Here is a 20,464-nt window from a genome sequence, read left to right on the forward strand (position 1 = left end):
TGCTTCTGTGATGATTCACTGCCAGTGGGTCCGCCCGAGTCACCTGTGAGAGACTCCGTGTCATGCACAGTTATGCTTTGTCCAAATCAAGCTTTGATGTGAAAAGGTGAGCAACCAAAACAATGTGCCTTCCATGGCTGCTCTCAGAATCAGACAAAGGGGTATGGTCTCAGTGCTATTGCTGAAGAATTCATTTAGAAAAAGTACAGTGTAATATAGAAACAATGGATGCATTCAAAAAAGCCAGCAGTGCAAAAAAGAAAAGGCATGATCACTGTGTATTATTGCTTAAACACTAGAGAGGTTACTAGTAGTTCCCACCTATACAGCTCACATGCTCCAGTATACTTAACAATTGTCGGGGTCCAAGCACCTTTTATATTGTCCCTGTTCTCTTGCTAATTGGATGGACCACTACATCTTATTTTAATGGAGCTCTATAGTGCCACCATGTATTTTGACTAGACCTCTTCCATGAGGTTAGAGCTCATCCATCCATCCATTGTCTGTTCCTACTTATTCCTGGTCAGGGTCGCGGGAAGTGCTGGAGCCTTTCCCAGCATGCATTGGGAAAGATGCAGGAATTCACCCAGGACAGTTGGCCAGTCCATCACAGGTTAGAGGTTAGAGTCTTACCCGCTTGTGGATTTATTATGCGGGTGAGGCTTATCACTCAACCTTATTATCGTTCTACCATGAGCTATGCCCATAGATTCAGCAGGCCCAGTTATATTTTCAAATCAATCAATCTGAGCCGTTCAAACAAGCCTTCCAAGTTTGTTAAGCCTGGCCCTTACCAGCTAAAAGGGGAGATACACATTTCCATAAAAATAGTCAGAAAAAAAAAATCTTAATAGGTTTCTAGCACATGTGGTGTTTGGACCCCTAATAATTACCTAGATCCTTGAAACAGAAAACAAAGTAGAGAATGAGGTGATGATGATTTTGAAGAATTAATTTAGTCTATTTCAGGTCTTCTGCAAATGGAATTTCCTGCAAGGTTGGCCTGTCAGTTTTAAATGTATCCAGGTTTTATTTATTTATGTTCTTTTTCCTGTTGCACACATCACTGCATAGTCCTGTTAGTTACCTTAAAACTGAGCACCTCTGATAGACTCTGCCCTGCTCAGTGTTAGGGAGTAAGGCTGGTAACTGTAAAGCTGTGGGTTCACTGTCATTGTACTGTCCCACTGTAATTGTACCCCTGAGCCAAGGTACCTAATATGAATCACATCAGTACGAACATCCAGCCGTGTAAATGAATGTAATCTGCGTAAAATACCTCTGGATGGATCATTTTGAATGAAATTTAAAAAATAGCACAGTGCATCTGCTGTTAAGCTGAGAGGTGGCCTGGGTCAGTTAAAACACAAAGAATCTTCTGGCAATGAATTTGCACTGCACCACACGTTTTTATTTTTACACCCCATATTGCAGACCACAAAAATTCTAAAAAAAAAAAAAAAAAAATTCAGTTTTCACAGGACAAAATTCCACTAGCATGCAGGCATTTTTGTGTTACCAGTGTCACCAAATATAGGGCTCGATCTATGATTTATCACATACTATTTGATATAACAGTAGGGTCAGATGTACATATTTATTCATACTTTTTAAATTTTATTTTTTAATATACTTCTGAGGAATATTTCACTTTGAAATAAATTCAAGCCTAGCGTACAGTGAGTATGTAAACTTGATAATCTGTTACTGGCACGCACGTTCAAGGCAATATCTAGTTTGTCCGCCGACTGTTTTAGAGTTCTATCTTGGAAATGACTCATTATGGACTGTACTTAACCCCCAAATTTAAAAAAAATCGTGACAGATGTCCTTATTTCATGTCTGGTTATGGTCCTTTATATGGGTAGTTATTAGTGGGCCTTCAGAATGAAAGGATGTATTTAGCCTTGCTTAGCACCCAGAGGACTCGGGTCAGGGGAAGTTTTCGAGTACGGGACAGGACAAATCTTGCCCGAGTACTGTCCATGACCTTCCAGGCAATTAACATTCTAATTCTTTCCTTTTTCACTTTTGAGAGAAAATCTAAGAATTAAATATAAATTAAAGCTAAAAAGCTTTTATAGAGAAGTCTGTTTGATCCGTGCGTGGGGAGAGGCTTACATCCGGTATTTGGGATGAAATATTAAAGGTTTCTCCCCTCTTTTGATGCAAAGCCGTCGTGTTATCCCAGCACGGTCGAGTCGGTGTTAACTTGTTCCGAAGTTCAGCAGGGCTCCGGCGCTGATAAAACACTGGCAGGAGTTGATTTGAGGGGAAAGAGACATTGGTCTGTTAACCCCCCCCCCCCCCATGTGCTCCTGAGACTTACGCTCAAAGTTTTTAGCTGCTCCTCCATTGAAATGAGTCAAGCCGGGAGGTATTGACAGAATGTTATCATACCGGTTGGAGAAACAGGCAGCCCAAAACTGATTCACTGTTGACGGGTGACGCTCCTAAAAGATAAATCATGGGCACCATTTCTCAGGCAGTTTTTTGTCGCTCGTTGCCCTGTTGCTCGGGTCGCTGGCTGTCGCTCAGCTTCAAAGAGAATGAGTAGACTTCCGGCAGCTAGTTGAAAAATCACTCGCTGTGTCAACGCGGTGTTAGACACTCACTGAGTTCTCTCAAGTCACTGGTCTGTTATAGCCCCACACTGAATTTTACTGGAAGTAAAACCAATTATAGTATATCGAATTTTTTTATTTTGCATTTGTTCATGTACAATGTTCGGGTTTACTCTTGCTGACATTATTGACCGTTAACCAGTCCTCTCTGCACAAGAGGTTAGCAGAAAGACACATGTAAATTTGTATGAATTGTCGATAATCTGAAGTGAATTAATGGGTTTTTACCAGGTTGTATTCTGTCCCAGTGGATTAATAACTTAGATCTGTAACTCAGGATGCATTTTTCTGATGAATTCATTTGGTTGCAGTAATTATTACGTACTATAGCCTGATCACTTCTGATAAAATTTGATTACACTCTCTAAGGCCTCTGCACCAATCATTAATTAGAGGGCACATCTCAAGTACCACAATATTTTATTTGGCAAATAAGACATTAAATCAGTGTACTTCTTTAATCTATATTCTCTTCCTTTAATTATTGATGTATCTTATTGCCAGAAGCAAAATACCTACCAAATAATTCTAACAAAATAAATGACAAAATGCTGGTTTCAGTAATGAAAATGGATTTACAAATAAACCATGTTCATTGCCCAGGAAGAGACCGCTTTCTTGCTGTTTCACTTATAATTCAATGCTTAACAAGCAAATAAGCTTCAGCTGATGAAATGCAGGGACATTTTGGTTGCAGGAACAACTATTGAAGTAATTTGAAATACCGAAATGCATTTGAACTGCATCCCGGACCATATCTCTCAATTGAAATATGCTTTATGTGTTTTATATGTCCTTTAAATTCAGTCATTTCTATGGTAAATATCATATTCTTACCAAAAAATAATTAGTTATTTCTGTTACTGTATGCTTTGAAAATGTCTCTACTTCAGTAATCATGTAAATTATTACTTCTGTGACCCTTTCTTGGGAATTCAGCTGTGCATGTATGCAGATGAAATTTAATAAAATAAAATATCCTTTCATTGAACCTGAACCACTTAGTTAAAGCATGTGTTGCTTTTTAACGATGCAGAAGAAAATTCTATGAGATGTACTAAAGGGATCATGTATAAATTCGGTCCTGCCTGTGTTTGTTTTTTGAGATCGAGTAAACATTGTTGGGAAGCACCATTCTACCACAGCGCCATGACAAACGCTACCACGCCGGTGAACCTGCAGCGTTGCGATAGGTGGCGGGAATGTCGTGACACGGCGGAGCGATCCGACTAAGCGCTCAGCTCCATTCCCAAGCGAACGACTTTGGAGGAGCCGAGAAGGCGGCACTCCCGCCACATCAGTCCCCCTGTTATACGGGAACGCACGGTCGGACGATGCCCTTTGCACCCCACTCGATCAAGCCGAAGGCCTGCAGGGACCTTGCTGGATACCTTGAGCCTTGAGCTCCGAAAAATGAAAATTCTAATTGCAAAATATTAAAAGCTTTTTTAATACTTTATATTTTAAGTGTGTTAATAGGTACATTCAGGTTGAACTGCTAAAAGGCATTTAAGGCATACTATGCAGGATTTTTTAGACTGCCTGTGGTCCTGTGTTTACAATCAAAGAAGTCTCCTCCTTCGTCTTCAAACCCGCCCACTCAGCCCAAGCACCCTACCTAACGTAGCTAGCTGGATAGCTACAGGTAATGTTACTTTCTGTCCAACAGAAAACAAGCACCTCATTGCTTTTCCTCCCCTTGGCGGCACTGAGGAAAAGCAATTCCAACTCTTGTTCTTGAATGAGCCCTGCCTATGTAGCTTCTGCTGAAATCTGATCCCAGACAAGCACCGCTCCAGAAACATCATCTACCTTAATTTGTTCATTCAGTGTTTCATTTTCATAAACCCCATAATTGTCAGTCAGCGCCTCTTTCTGTCGGGTGGCTCCAACTCCAACTGTGAAGCAGCAGGTGCTTGACGAACTTAACGGGAGAGGAGGAGGAAAAACAGGGAGCGTTTGCGTCGGCTGCCCCCGGAGGGAATTTGGCTAAATAATGCATGCGGCACCAGCGAGAGCTCGCCCACGCCGCCACACTCTGCTCGCCAGCAGAGTTCCTGCTCCTCTTTCCTGCGTGGAGCCGTCCTGATCCGCAGATTAGTTTGTCATCGGAGCAGGCTTATTGTGTGTCTTCGGATGTAATCTGAGGCACAAGCGCCGAACCCAGGGTGTGCCAACAGCCCCTTTGTGCCAGAAACCGCTTAATCCATCAACGCTGACGCGGCCAAGCCCGCCTCCCTCCCCGCTGTCCAATCAGAGGGCCGCTGGCCCTCCGTCACCTCACCAAACCCCAGCCCGGCCGGATCTTTCCAGCGGTACTTCTACCCGTCTGAGGGGTATTAGACTTTCCATACCACAACAAGCCAAAGTGTGTGTAGACAGAGCTATTTACTGCACTCAGAGCTTAACCTTAACTGACACTTAGCCAAGACTCCTTTCATTCTGAATGGATGGGTATCGCACATGTTCACTTTTTGTTTCTCCAGACCTGATGATAACTTATGCTTCTGCTGTGATATTTATTGAAGGAATCTGGGCACAGTTGCTTATTTTGAGGGAATTGTAGGAAACACCTTTTTATGGAATTTTTTTTTTTTTTTAGCAGGATTGAGCTCCATATCCGCCTTCTGCCTGTGAGCAGGTCTTGTCATGCAGGATGGCCAAATTTACCATAATGATGTTTGTGCAGATGCTGGCTTTCTAGAAGTAGTCTAACTGGATTCATTTCCTCCTGAATCAGAAAGAAGAACCTGGGCTGATCCTAAATGTGTCATGTGAATACCATGGAGAGATTCACATGCACAGGCACACACATGCACAGGAACGCACACACACCCATACACACACACACACGTAAATGAATGTAGGAATGCATACGAACTATGCATGTGTGCGCATGTGTACTATGCAGTATACATGCACTCACACACGCACACAAATGTGTTAGTACTTACTGTACATCCATCATGTAGTATGCCATGGATATCACCTTAAGAGGTGATACATGATTTAATTATGAATATATATTATGTATCTATATTCATAATTCATGGTTCATAATTAGCCATGTGAAGCAGCAGTGTAGCTGTTAAGAACTTGGCAGCCTGATATTGTGGTAAATTGAGTCTCAGCCATTAAACCTGTGTTTGCCAATATTTGGTCTCGATTTGGAGGCATATTTTATGCAGAGTAAACCCGCGTAAGTTGATCCTCCAGCCAGGAGCATCGGAAACCCTTTCGCAACGCTGCGCTTAATCGTCTCACAGCCACGTTTGGACGTCCCTCCCGCTTCAGCCCCAGGATTCAGACAGACGAACTACGCGCCCGCGCCACCTCGCCGGAAGCCACGCCAGGGCTGTTTGGGCCACGCCCCCGGCTCTCGGTTCAGTTCAGAAGCTTCTGCTTTCTCTTCTCTGTGCCCCGCACGGGCGGGCCGTGGCGACGAGGCCTGCGCTCTCTGCCGCTCGCTGTTTGCCTGTGCCTGGCCTGCGGAGCACCTGAAGGCCAGGCCTGCTCGGTCTGATCCTTTTTACCCAGCAGGCTCTGCTTCCGGCCATGTGTCACCGTCCAATGACAAAAAGAAGAGGGACAGGAAGTGATAACGCGACCGAGACCACAATCTTTCAGGCTGAGCTGTAGCATGCCGATGTTGATTCCTTTTCGCACTGTTGATGGCAGTTGTAGGAATAGTCTTTCGAGGGACCTTTCCTAGCTGGGTTGGAATTTTGTTTTCTATCCAGTGAAGGATGCATACATGGTATTTTCAAATATTGTGTGGTATTTACGTTTTATGGTGTACTGTTCCCAAATAGTTCCATCTGAGAAGCTGCATTGGGGAAAAGTTAAACTTCCATCTTGTGTATGTACTGCAGAGAAAATATTTTACAATTTTCCAAACAATAATCTCAAACAATAGTAATAGCAAAGTTTGATTTTAAAGTTCAAAGTTCTTAAGAAAATTGTATTTATTCAGGTAGCATTCCTATTTTTTGGGAAGGGATTCTGATCCTCATTTTTAATCCTTATTTAAAGAAGCTTATAGGATGCCATACATACCTTGAGTCCAGCTCCTTTTTAAAAATTTTTTCTTATCGTCAGAGTTAGAGAGGGGAAAATAAGCCTTAAAAAGCCATTGTAGGCTTTGGTACGATGAGTGAATCTAATCCTGTTGTCCAATTCTGATTTGAGAAGTCGGATCAGCTTCATATTACCTTCCAGCTCCTGGCTGAAGGGCAGAATCTATAAGTTCAGAGAGTAAACAGAGATTGGATGAATATTTATTACAATAATTTGATGAACACATCCCCATTATATCACCCTTGCCACACTAACACACACACACACACACACATTACACCTTGAACTTGGCTTAGATCTGAAAAGTATGTAATGGATTTTCACTCTAAGATTTAAAATGAATCATGTATATTTGATATAGTATCACAATTGAATAATAATGTTAGCAATATTATTGTTTTATTATTATTATTATTATTATTATTATTATTATTATTAGCAGTAGTAGTAGGAGTAGACGTTGTAGTCTTAGTTACAGTCGTTGTAGTAATAGTAATGCATTTCACTAATATACCGCAAATGAAGACATTTTAAAAGTTCAAACAGGATAAATCCCCAATTTATAATAGTAGTCTTCATCTTTTCCCCGTGTCATCTTTCATTTACAGGTTCGTTACACCCCTGCACAGACATCACCATGTTCATTGGAGGCATACTATGCACGGTTTTTAACTTGAAAATATTATAAAATAACTATGCTAAGGCATATCTATGATGCACTGGCCATGTCTTTACACACTTTCTCCAAATTCGTGCACCTTTATCTGTATTTGTAATTCTAAACTGTGTTTGGGACGTTTCTGGGCACGGCGCTCTTTTCTGCGTGGGGAGTGGTGGGCATGGCTACGGTGCCTGTGGTTTGGGATCATATTTAATGTTGCTATAGCTAGAGTGTATGTTGCTGTAGCTAGCTAGCTGTTGTAATCGCCCACATAAAACAAAGCAGAAACACAAGCCTACAGGGCTCATTCAAGAAATAGAGTCAGCCGAAGTTCGCCTAGGTGATGAAAAACAATGCAGAGCTGGTGTGTTTTCTGATGGACCTGTAAGTAATGTTACCTCTAGCTATGCAGCTATGGTTGCCAGACGTCCGATTTTTAACTGGAATGTCCCGTTCTCAAATTGTTTTGTACATGTCCGTTCGTGGCCAGATGACCAGACAACGTTGCCTAATGTCTGAGTGATTGGTGAGAGAAATTTACCGGAAGTTTCTAATGATTTTGCGTGTCTGTGACTCAGTCAGGTATGCGGGGGGGGAGTGGGTGGGATTGAAGAAGTAGGAGGAGACTTTTTTGATCATAAACACAGGCTAAAAATCCTGCATAGTATGCCTTTAAGGTTTGTTTCACAGAAACACCATAACTACACTTTTGTTAGGTAGTTCATATTTTTACATAACTTGTTCATCATACGTCATATAACGTCTGCTAGACTATTAACTTAAGGTTCATTATTATCTCTCTTCTATCTCTCTCTTGGGTTGTTCTTATTTATAAGGTCAGTAAACAAACTAGCTAGTGTTTTTCAATTGGGAACTTATAATCGCTGTTTGTTGGTTATTGAGAATGAATGAATATAATAAAACAATAACATTTTGCATTTTCATGATAAATTCATGAAAAACAGTTTAGTCATTATTTACAGTATTAATCAGTTGAAGTTAAATAAATTAGAGCTAATTTAGAGGTAGCGAGTACTTCAAGTTCATCCACTGGCATTTCTGCAGAATCTGAGAAAGTGTGCCACACTCTCCACTGAAATTGAAAGTCTTCTGCAATTTTGCCTTTGTCATATCGCATTCGAAATAAATCCACAGCCAGAACCTATAAATTACACCCCATTCTGTGTTCCTACGCTGTTATTCTCAGCATAGCGTGGTGTATACTAAAAGTAATTGTAAATCAAGACTGCTGCGGATTATCAATTTAAATATCGCTTGAGGCCGTTAACAGCTGTGTTTACTCTGAGGCTGGGCACTGAGTGGATGTCAGACTCGAGGGAGGAGAATCAACAGAATGTACAACATGTACAATGTACAACGAGGGTGGGTAATGTACGGTGTGCTTTGAAAAGCAAGTTTAAACGCTGCTTTCAAATGATTGTTCATTTCTTTTGTTTTTTGTTACGCGGGCTCTTATCTTTGCAGTCATCCCTACAGTTCTCATCTTTAATCTTTTCCAGTAAATGGCTGTTCCTGTCTAGGGTACTTCACCGTGTTTCTTCAGACTCCTTTGGACTAAAGTGCTCTGGTTGAGTGTACATTCATATTTCTGTACACGTGTTCATGGGGGAGTGACGGGGGTTTCATGGGAAAACTGGTACAGTCAGTTGAGCCAAAGCCAAATTATACGTCACCTCAGGTAATAAAATAAACTGGTGTCAGACTCGATTGATAAAGCATCGTGGAAATTCTTGCATGCTTTCGCTCCCAGTACTTTCAATTTTTCATCAGAATTTAAAGATCATACAGTAGGTATCATTTAAAGACAACCTAGAAAGTTTTGATACATTTTGTATGTGTTAGCACTTGTGTTGTATTGTAGCAACCTAGTTATTTGCTTTGGTTTAGGTGAGGGGTGTCTTATACGAAAATGGCAGCTGTGGGTGCAGGCTTTTGTTTTAGCCCAGCACAATGAAACCTGAATCAATTAACTAATTATTGAGATCTCAGAAAGTAGAATCAGGTGTCTTGGTGCTAGGTGCTAAAACAAAAACCTGCACCCACTGGCCATTTTCGGATAAGATTCGACAGCCCTGGGTTAGGAAGCGGTGTGCCCGCAGTCTCGGCAAAGCATTTTAAACAGGACTCTTGAAGATCGTCCCAAAATGAAGACTATCAAATTTTCGATGTCAAGTCATTGGCCATTTCTCAGCAGGAGGAGCCACAGTCCTGAAGACCTTGACCTGTAGATTCCCCCTGAAGGGCCTTTGGCTGCTCGCTGCTCTTCGGGCCTCGTGTTTTTATCGTTAATCAGGAGCCTGGGCCGTGACGGCTGTGAGACTTTTCTCCTTGATTACAACAGGCTTGTAGCGCTTAGCCGCTAGCTTCCGCGCTCCACCCTCCTTAGCCTATCCCAGCGATAATGGGCCGGAGCCGCCGCGAGATCGCCAGTGGCGCCCGCCGACCCTGAGGTCACTCCGGCAGCAGGTTCTGACAGGAGCAGCCAACCGTGGAGAGGAGCATACCCCGAGGCACCCCTTGTGTCCCGTCACAGCTCATTAGCCTAATGAACTGCATGGCATCGCCCCCCCCCCATGTGTCTTTTATCAACAGGGCGGACCAATGGCGAGCGCTCTTTGAGCTGGGACGCCGGGACTGACATTCCAATCCAGCCACAGTGCTAACAGAATTACTGTTAACTACTGATGGTTCTTATTAACTACCCACCCAGGCCCCGCCCCCCCTCTCCTTGTCAGGAGCCCTGATTGGCTGTCTCTAAGGCTGATGACAGTGATGTCAGCGCAAGAGGTTTTTAATCTGTAACAGACCACCAGGCACAGGGGTCAGGAGTGCATTAACACCCAAGCCAGGGGGTTGCTCAGGCTGTTAATGAGGTTGCCAAGGCCTGTTCTTTGAATGTATATTTCTCTGTTAATGCAGACAGTGGCAGAAATGTGATTTTCTATGGCGCAGGCAGTTCTCATACAGATGAAAAGGAATTTGTATTTCTGTAATTACAAAAAAACATTTCTATCAGAAAAGGACAAGGAGTTCTGTCCACAATTCCCAGTTACAGAAATACAAAAAAGATCTTTCAGAGAGCAATGAGATATTTATGTTTAATATTACATATGCGTTGCATCATGTAATATTGCATACTTGTATCAGTGGATTTTGGCTTACAGTAAGTGAAGTGCGGTTAAAAATGGAGAAGCTAAATCAAACCAGTTGATTTATTCATTAGCCTTATCTTTTACTTGAGCTTCTGTTATTAAGAATAAACATATTTTATTATATAAAGCTTTAACAGATATAACAGTTTTTCTCCAGCAAATCATATTTAATCTTGGTGTGGGAGCACAGATATTGAAAGGAGTACTTCACGACTGAAAGGCTCCATATTACTTTGTTAATTATCTGTGATCTGATTAGACACATCTCAGGATTCCCCAGGCAGCATTATGACTTGTTTCACGGTAACGAGACGAGGAAATTCTCAGAAACGTCCCACGCACTGCACCGCTGAGCAGTTTTTTGAAATACAAATTTAAATTCTGTAAACATATGAGAGATTGTAGCTGCTCGCTTATCCATTTCAATTTCTGTTCAGTCTCCTCTATTTACATAAGTAGTACCCCCCCCCCCCCAAAAAAAAGACTTCAAATGACATGCTTTGCTTCAGGAAACAATGCAAATTGCTCTATCATTAGGTTTTAATTGAAATTGTACTGTTTTGATAACCTGAAATAGCAAAACTTTAGAAACTCTCAGATGTATGTGTGATCAAGCACTTTCTCTGGGCAATGTATTACCCTGAGAAAACGCTCATTGTGGGAACATTGGCTTCTTCACATCTTTGATGTCTACAGACACGGTCACACATTTACTAGAAAAATTTTACTCTTCCTTTTCTATATAGGCCTTGTTTGTTTTTTGTGGAAGTTTCATTGATCACTGATACGAGATCTGAAAAAAGATACAACGTGTGAAACCTCAAGAGATGAATTCCCTTTGGTGTATAAAGAAGAGGCTCCCACACACATTTTCTTAATGAAAGTCCTTCCGAGAAAAATGTCTTTGATGGGCAATTTCTGGAAGACAGACATGTATGCCTCAGTTAAAAATTATAGCCTCTCGCTGACACCTTGGCTGTCCTTATCAGATTCAAACGGATTCTATTATTTTAAAGTGAAAATGCTAACTGATTTGATCTTTTTTTTTGTTGTTGCTCTCAGGATGCATACGTCAATTGATCCCCAAATGCCTACCCTTAGTTTCGGTTTTACTGCATCGTCTGTTTCTTGGAATCCTTTATCACCGTGCTCAGCTGTCAAAGGCTTTTATGTGTTTTGTTTTGATTTTGAATGCCATCGGTATGGTCTGCCATGCAATTCAAAGAAGGAAGGAAAATATTTCTTTGCAAAGAAACTTAAATTTGAAGAGGTCAGGCCTTTCAGAGGAGCCCTTGCTATGTAGACACTGAATAAGGAAGAGATATAGTGGAAGTAGCCGCTGATCAATACTGTATTTTAAAAAACAGTGTTTGTATTGTGGCTTTTACATTTCATGTAGCAGTACGGCAGTCTTACGGTATAGAGCGTACAGTATTCAAAAGAGGAACTTGATAAAGGCAGGCATCATAATCAACATTGGCCTTCATCATCTGGCTGTCATTCTCTTAATCTTCACTTAGCAACATATTTCAGATATTTGCAGGGTTCAGGAAATAGTTGTAATGGCGTTCATTGTGAGCCTTTGCCCTGTAAGTGGAATCTTAATACCTTTTTCACTGGTAGAGATCTTTCTTAATGCAATTATTCATGGTTTCACACTTTATGCTGAACTGCTGCTTGCAGAAAAGAAAGATAAATTTTTCCAGAAATTTCCAGAAGTTACACAGAAAACTTCCCAGTTGCATTTTAATGTAGTTTGCAAATGCGGGATGGTTCAAAACCGCTGGAGGTCTCCCTCCATTTTCCGAGACATCTTTAATCACGTTTAATGTGCGCTATCTGGAACTATTTTTAAGTAGGGCGCCGATAACCTAAAACGCAGGACTGAGCGGAACTTAGGATTGTTTTCACTGTGGATGGAGGGAGATAGTCACATTACTTGGTGCTGGTCACGCCTGATCGTTGCTGCCTTAGCTCCATAGAAGATGGAGATTAGAGTGGCTTTGTGTGCGCCTGTACCGTCCCTCATTGGTCGTGCGGGGGTGTGGTGTTGCAGAGGCGGGGTCCCCTGACGGACACTTAGCCTTTGCCCTAGCCTGACCCAGGAGCTGAAAAGTGTTGGAAGGACATTTTAGGTCATATTGCAGATGACCGAAAATAATTTTTTTTTACAAATTGCGAAACGGCTCTTCCTTGCTGAGGGGATTTCCCCCAAGCTCGCCTGGGAAAGTAACCCCCCCCCCCATGCGGGTTTTAAATGCAAAGTTAGCAGATCAGCCCCTGGCTCTGCTTACTCTCTCTCTCTCTCTCTCGGCTTATTCCGGCGTCCCAAAGAGCCTCTGGGAAATTTTACACCCCTATCGCTCGCGAGGTCGGTTTCGTTCGGGTTCGGGGAAACTTCCGAAAAGCGCGATTTGAATCGCGTGCGCCGACTGACGTCGCTGCTCCCTGCGAGCGTGGGGGTCTGGCATAGTCGTCGGGGCATCTCGACATCTCGAAACGCGTCTGTCCCAGGGGCCTCGGGGAAAGAAGAAAAAGGGAAACCTATTGCCATCTGCCATCACCACAAGGGGAGGAATGACAAGTTGCAGCTTAACGCAGAGCCTTACGACGCTGAAGCTGAAATTCGTAAAGCTCTGCTTGCCTACAGTATGCGCTGAATTCAAGCAGGAACAGCCTCTATAAATACGAACTCTAAATTTACTCGTCAAAACGTGGCACACGTTGCCCGCATTAGGCGTCCAGCACTGCGAGGGTTCTATTTGAATTGTGCCCCTTAACCATTGAAAAAGTGTAAATGAATTACGTCGTGTCCCCCTGTACAAGTTTGGCATGTTGAAATGTTGTTTATTTTGTGATACAGAACGTCCTGTGCGAGGTTTTCTTCTGGAGACACTGGGCTTGTTTATTTGTTGTTTAAAACGAGTTCTCTCACAGTCGCACATGAGCGTTGCTTAGCGCCCCAGGGACAGAAATGCACATAACAATGATGTGATGAAAAATAACATGTCGGGGAGAATATCTCTGGGATAGAGGCAGATCAGGACATTTTTTACATTTTTTTTTTCCCCCCCTCCCCAGGGCGGAGACTCGCTGAAGGATATAGTGATTTATTTTTGGTAGCTTACACACACATGCACACACACGCATGGACACACACACACGCACATGCACACACACACACACACACACACACAACACACTGCTGTCAGGAGCTTCCCCTCTGCTTTGTCTCAGTTGCGGCGCGGTGCTCTCTGGACTTGTCCTCCGGTGTCACACATGCCCCCTGTTAGCTTACAGGACTCGTCCTGAGCTCAGCTTCATTGCTGCGGGCCTCTGGCCGTAAATCGTCATTAAACACCGTCCCAGATGTCCCTGCGACTGGGACGTCGGAGGTGCTCAGGTGTGATTATTTAACACTGGAGCTCATGCCGAAACCTCTTCTGCCTGGGAAATCTTTCCAGGAACTGCAACGAGCCCAATGAGCGAAACCCTCACTGCCACACTGATCGCTCGAGCCTCTCTGTCTGTCACTTACCTTGACATGTCTCGGTAGCCTAAGGTTATTATGTGGGGTTTATTTTATCTGTGCCACAGGTTTTCAGTGGGAAGAGCGAGGGTTGTCATCCGGAACAGCATGTGTAGCACTACACGCTTTTAAAATATTTATTTCAAAACTGTCACGGATGAAGCTCTACGGCTTGCGCTCAGATTTCTGAGATGGTGGAGGTCCCTTTGAGAGTTATTCAATGCCAGGGGGAGTTAATGCAGCATGATCGTTAGTGAGATTTCTGAACTCATTTTATCAGAGCTCATAAAGGTAAAGAATAGAATGCTTTTTTATCGCCAGTAAAGGATATTATAAATAGCAGGAGTAACTGGCAGGAAAGTATGTGCACCGAGTGCTGACTTTTTTTTAAATATAGAAAAAAACAAACTTATAATGTCTATACTATATTATAATGTCAACTTATTAAAGTTTTAACAGCCCTGGTACTAAATGTGGGGGTGAATGATTGGCTGAAAATGTAGTTAAAAGCAGCGTTTTTTATAACAATAGGTTAACAGATAAAATGGGTCACTGATTGTAATTACTGTGGATGCGGTATTAGAACTAATATTAAAAGTATTGCTTAATTATAGAATAGGATCAAATGAAATGCTGATGTTTATTTAATGTGTATATTAAGTGCTTTGAGAGAATTTTAATCCCCCATTGATCATTTCGCATTTTTCTCTATTCATATATATTTAAAGACATGTTTTTACTAATAATATCAAAATTAAATAACGTATGACATTTCCTCAGAATTATATTCAAAATAAAAACCTGAAAATGAATTAAGCTTTCACTGCATATGCGTAACAACCTGAACTGAGCCAGGTGTGTTCCATTTTCTTCAGCGATCGTGCTAAATATGTTCATGTGGTTGACCCACAATTCTGAATCCACCTTTGTTCAGTTACGCTATTGCAGAATAAATATCCGTGACTTTGAGATCGCGCAATGGGAAGAGCAGATCAGGCCTAAATGTTGAACAAGGTTATAAAAAGATTAGCAAAGTTTTTACCCTTCCAATGAGCGCTAGTAATTCTATTGTAAAAAAATAAAAAAGAAATTGCACAACCCAGAAACTACCATTAGACCATCCTACCAAACTGATGATCCGGGCGGCAGTGTATTATAATGGGTAAGGAGCTGGTCTTGTAACCTAAAGGTCACAGGTTCAATTCCCAGGTAGGACACTGTCGTTGTAGCCTTGAGCAGGGTACTTAACCTGCATTGCTTCAGTATACATCCAGCTGTATAAATGGATGCAATGTAAATGCTATGTAAAAAGTTGTGTAAGTCGCTCTGGGTAAGAGTGTCTGTTAAATGCCTCTAAAGTAATGTAATGTAACTGGACATAAAAGGAGATTTCTTCAGAGAAGTGACTTAGGAGACAAAACTCACTGGCTGAAATGAGAGAAACTTTCCAGAGATAAACAATCTCTTCCGTACTTCACACGTCTCTTGGGTGAAGGTTCATGTTCCAGCTGGACAATGACCCAAATCACATGGCCAAAGCAACATGTTTGTTTAATACTGCTGCATATAATATTACAGCATCTGTTCAGCAGTCCCAGATATGAACAAGCAGGTTTGTGATTTCAGAGAGTATCATAGCATTATTTGCTGGCCGAAGTTGTCAGTTTACAGACTAAGGTCACATCAGTCATGTGACATTATTGTATCTTGATACATGAATTGAGCAGAATGGAAATAATATCTACATTACTGTAAGACAGTGCGGAAGATCTTATCCTCCTCACAGCGTCATGACCTAATAAAGGATTTAATTTTTCCGTGCTCTAATTGGTGGAAAATTTACCATGGCAATGTAATTATTTTCAGGGGCCCATTTGCATTTTCACTGCTCCGCTAAGTAAATGTTAGGTTTCAAGGCCTTTATAGATAAATTAATAATCTTGAATATTTAACTATGGAACATTTAAATTAAGTCATTTTTTCTTACTGTAGGGCATTTTTAGGCTCTATTCAAAGATAGATAAGCACTCATTTAAAAATTCAATATCAATCACCATTTACTCAGAAGTAAAACAGTTTTTAAGCCCTTGCATTTCTTTTGAGCTGTTTTCTGTGTTGAACTTTGGTTTGAAGGTTTTAAAAGAGATCGTGACAAGTCAACAGGAGTCATATTCTCTGAATTAGTAAAGGCTCAATGTTTTTCAAAATACAAGGTATGTTATTCAAACAGCACGATAGATTGAGAGGAGAAAACGGATCATTTGTCTCTTTGCACTATCACAACTGTATGCTTATTACCTCTTGAAATAAAGATTTGTCTGGGGCAGTTTGTGTTTGTGTTCACCCATTTGATGTGATGACAAAAATGGTCCTTAGAGCACATATGAGGTTTTATATTAGCAAGACTGAGTGCATGGTTATAGTTCTCTGCCATTCTTGGACTTGTCCAAAAGTCTGTTGAAAGGAGGGTAGCTTAAAAGTTAAGTGGGATAAATGTGAGCTCCACTCAAAAAAATTCTTTCATTATGTTCTCTGGTGTGCGTCAAGTAGACTACTTGTGATTGAGTTTGAGCACTCTGAACTCTGGTCTCCAAAATCTTTGTGTGGACACACCACATTCAATGTTACAAGCCTGCCTTATTACCAGCCTGAAAGTTTTTATCAATTATCATAAACCAAGAATTACAAAACTACGATTTTGTTTTAGTAGACAAGCGTGTGTCAAAAATGTGTTAAATTCTCACTTTTGTCTGCAGTTCTGCTTTAAGCTGTTAACAAGTCTTTGTTTCCATCCTATTTAAAAAAAAAAATTGTACAGGTACTTCAAGTGCAAGTCTGTTCTCATCTTGTAATAAAGCCAATAATTGAATTTTTGGCTCAAGGCAGTAACCTAGAAAGAACAGCCTGGGTTAATGACATGTGGCAACAGCTATTTTTTAGTAAAGCGGAGTACCTGACACTTGGAAAGAAAGAAAGGCTGGCTGGAAGTGTTTTTCTCGTAGAAATATCTATTCTATTTATTGTCCTGCTGCGGCTAGTCCATTAAGTTCAAACAGGAACCTTATGTGCTGCCCTGTGACTGCTTGCATGTAAATAGCCTTCTCTGTCTATCCTGGTCGGAGGAAAATCTTTTCATAAAAACGTTTCAGCGAAACGCATGCCTTTGCCGTGACCATAAGAAGCACTCTAGGCCTTTGGGTAGGCGAGGCCTTGTTACTTGCACTTTTCTTTAATTTAGACTGGGTGGTTTCAAGTGATCAGAATCCCTCTTGACCTCGCAGCACCATGGCAACCGTGAAATGAATTTGCATCGCAAACGGCGGCCTTGTGCGAACGTATTTGTGTGCGTGCGGCAGAGTTCGGGCCTTTTTTTTCTCCTCCGGAACAAATCAGGAGTCACGCGGGGACGCAGCCAAGCAGGGCCGTCGCTGCCACATGCCCCTCTCTCCCCCCCCCTTCCTTTCCCCTGGGAGCGAACGGCACAAATCTCTTTAATTTAGCGCCTCCCACGGCCCCCGAAAGCCAACGTCAGCACAAGTGTCCGACGCGGCTGCCCATGCGCCGTCATGATTTCTCCACCAAAACAATTTATCCCCACCCCTCTGCTTTATGAGCCATGCTTTATGACTGGAGATGGCCCGGGCTGCTCGGGCTCGCCGGTGTCTAGGTATCTTTTTGAGATCGATACCGAGGAAGCAGGCTGGATAATTACTTGCGCCGAAAGGCGCGGTATAAATAACTCCCGCGCAGACATGGGCCCCCAGCATTTGCCAAGAGCTCAATTTTTGTATGGTACAATATTCATAAACCATTTTCATATAGGAACCAATAAAGTGCACTGTGGATCCACAACGTGGTATGTTTACGATAACCATTATATGCACGGATCGCAGATTTAAAGCAATGCATTGAGATGTATCCAAGTAATTTGGTCTACGATGCTGTGTCTTTTATTTATTTATTTATTTATTTATATAGTTAGTTTTTCTGGCTCTAATAAAAATTAAACAGTAAAGCAAGCATGAGGTTGTCACAAACTCGCGCTGGGCCGGCATTCCAGATCGATACGTGCAGTCATGACTTGATGGTTCCCTTTTTCATCTGCTCTCAGTGAGGTTATTCTGCTGAGGAGGAATGTACTTCATTTACTGTCGCTCTGAAACTTGTTTTTTTCCCCCTCTTTTTTTTTCAGAATTACGGGGGCTCTGCAGCAACCGGTACAATTTCCTCGACACCGATCAGCGTGCACAATCGAATGGTCATCCCGTCCCTTCCGCCTCTCTCGGCCACCAAAAAGTCCGGCCCCAAGCCCCAGGCGCCGGCGGCCCCAAGCCCCGTGCCCGTGCCCCAGTTCCAGACGGCGCCTCAGCCCGCGGTGCCCTCCCACGCGGCCGCCCCCGCCCGCGCCCCCCCGGGGCCGCAGCAGAACGTCCAGCGTCCCGCCCCCCAGGGTACCCCCCAGCCAGGCCACGCCCCCGCTCCCCAGGTCAAACAGCCAGCAGCAGTCCACCAGGCTGCCTCTGCTCCGACGGCTCCGCCGAAGGTAGGCCCGCCCCTGCCCGCACCGTCTGTGTTTTCGTGTCATTGCCATAGCAACATCGCGGACGCCTCGGCTGAGTGGACAAATCTTTTGGGTGGGGGTGGGTGGGGGGCTGGTCACCAAAATACAAAACAATCATCGTCAGCGCTTAATTAATTGGCGCCATTAGCCGTTGAAATATTTCGGCAGGCTGATTTTGTCAGCAAATAACTGTTGGTGATTTAAAAGAGGCCTCAACAAAGGTCAGATAAAAATGTGAACCAATGACGTGGAACCTGACTATTTAAAGGCGGTAATTAACAGAACCTCCACATCCGTAGCACATTATTTTTGGCTGCTCTAAATACCACATTTTTCAGATCCTGCATTTATTCACAATGGACTCTATGGATGTTTACAGTACATGCAGGGCTGAACTATCAGCAAAGCAGATGGTTAATTTGAATGGCCATATAAACAGTGATCAGCTCTGCAGGGCAAAGGGGACAAATGGGAGAAATTAGTTCACCGGAGCTTTAGTAACGTTACAATTGACTCCCACATGAAATGGTTGGGCCTATCAGAGCCAATGTATTGTGCTTCCATTCAATTAACAATAGCTTATGTCCTTGGCTTATCCCTCAATTGCAATGTGTTATTCTTGCATTAACATTGCTACAAAGGACACCCTACCAGTTTGAAGGCTTTTCATTGGTGGTATGCTGTTATTGACACCTGCAGCGTAGTTGTATGGGCCTGTTGCCATGAGAGGGGAAGAACAGATCGACCATCAAGAACAGGTGGGAATGTGGTTGTACTTGGAATTGCTTGTTTTTTTGGAACAAGCCTACTCTGCGAAAGCCTCATACTGCCTACTGCTGAAAATGGGTTCACTGCATGGATACGTTTCCAGTAATATTAGTCTAAGTCTATGATACCGCCACTAGTTTTTATAATATAGATTTTCATTTTTGGGGAAATGAGTGTAAAAGTTTTTTTTTTTAAGTGTACCGAAAGTCTCAAAATTCCAAAGTCTCAAAGAAGCCTGAATTATTGTTTACAATGTTCAGGTTGACGGATTTAACTTTCAAATTTCACATAAACTAAGAACTGAGTTAAAAACCAATAACAAAAAACAGTAAACTTTGACTGTCTGCAACAAATTTTACTGAAATCAGTGTAGGTGTATCTGTGTGGGTGTGTTTATGTGTCCTTTAATTGCTTAAAAAAAGATGGTTATACAGTAGGGAGATTAATTCATTCTTCCTGTTGGTTTAAAATATCTGCGACATAAGTTTTCCTCAAGCTTTATTAACTTCTGTTAAAAGTGGCTACGGGGAAATTCTTCTAAAATATGTTGAAAAACTGTATTCTATTTGTCTAATTGTTTTAGTTCTGATGTTGATGAAGAACAGCCTATTAAAGGAACTGCAGATTTAGATTTATAAACTGAGGAACCTCTCTCTCTGGGAACTGTCATTGTTCTATTTTAAAGGCACATTTGCTATTGCTGCATTAAGGTATACAAATTGCTATTATTTAGAACCATTCACAGAGAACATTAAAACAAATGGAGGCATTACGTTTGTAGTCTCTGCACATTCAGTCATCTGCGATCTCTGGAAAGTGTTAGGCCCCTGAGTATCCTTTAATTCAAGGATTTTATGCCAGCCCAGATCCAAACGGCACCATACTGCATTTGGGAATAGCTCATCAAGGACTTTGTTTTACTAATCATAAATTAAGTACCTCACTGCAGTAAGCATCTTTATGTATTAAGGAACTAATTAATATTGCGAAAAGCAGAAATCCACAGTTTATTAGACAACTGTTTTAATACCGCTACGGTTCATTAGAAAAACAAATATGCTTGCTTAT

The 20,464-nt window shown here is 42.1% G+C and overlaps 1 protein-coding gene across 7 annotated transcripts in view; it reads left to right on the plus strand.

The window, feature by feature from the left end:
- Positions 1 to 20,464, plus strand: part of lpp (LIM domain containing preferred translocation partner in lipoma) — a 245,716-nt gene that overhangs the window by 163,562 nt on the left and 61,690 nt on the right. For all 7 annotated transcript variants that reach the window (XM_064330754.1, XM_064330756.1, XM_064330757.1 and 4 more), the window contains one exon: positions 18,260 to 18,610. In XM_064330754.1, the coding sequence (XP_064186824.1) occupies positions 18,260 to 18,610 (351 nt within the window). The remainder of the gene's footprint in view (positions 1 to 18,259; positions 18,611 to 20,464) is intronic.

This window comes from Anguilla rostrata, chromosome 4 (assembly GCF_018555375.3).
Source record: "Anguilla rostrata isolate EN2019 chromosome 4, ASM1855537v3, whole genome shotgun sequence".
NCBI lineage: Eukaryota > Metazoa > Chordata > Actinopteri > Anguilliformes > Anguillidae > Anguilla > Anguilla rostrata.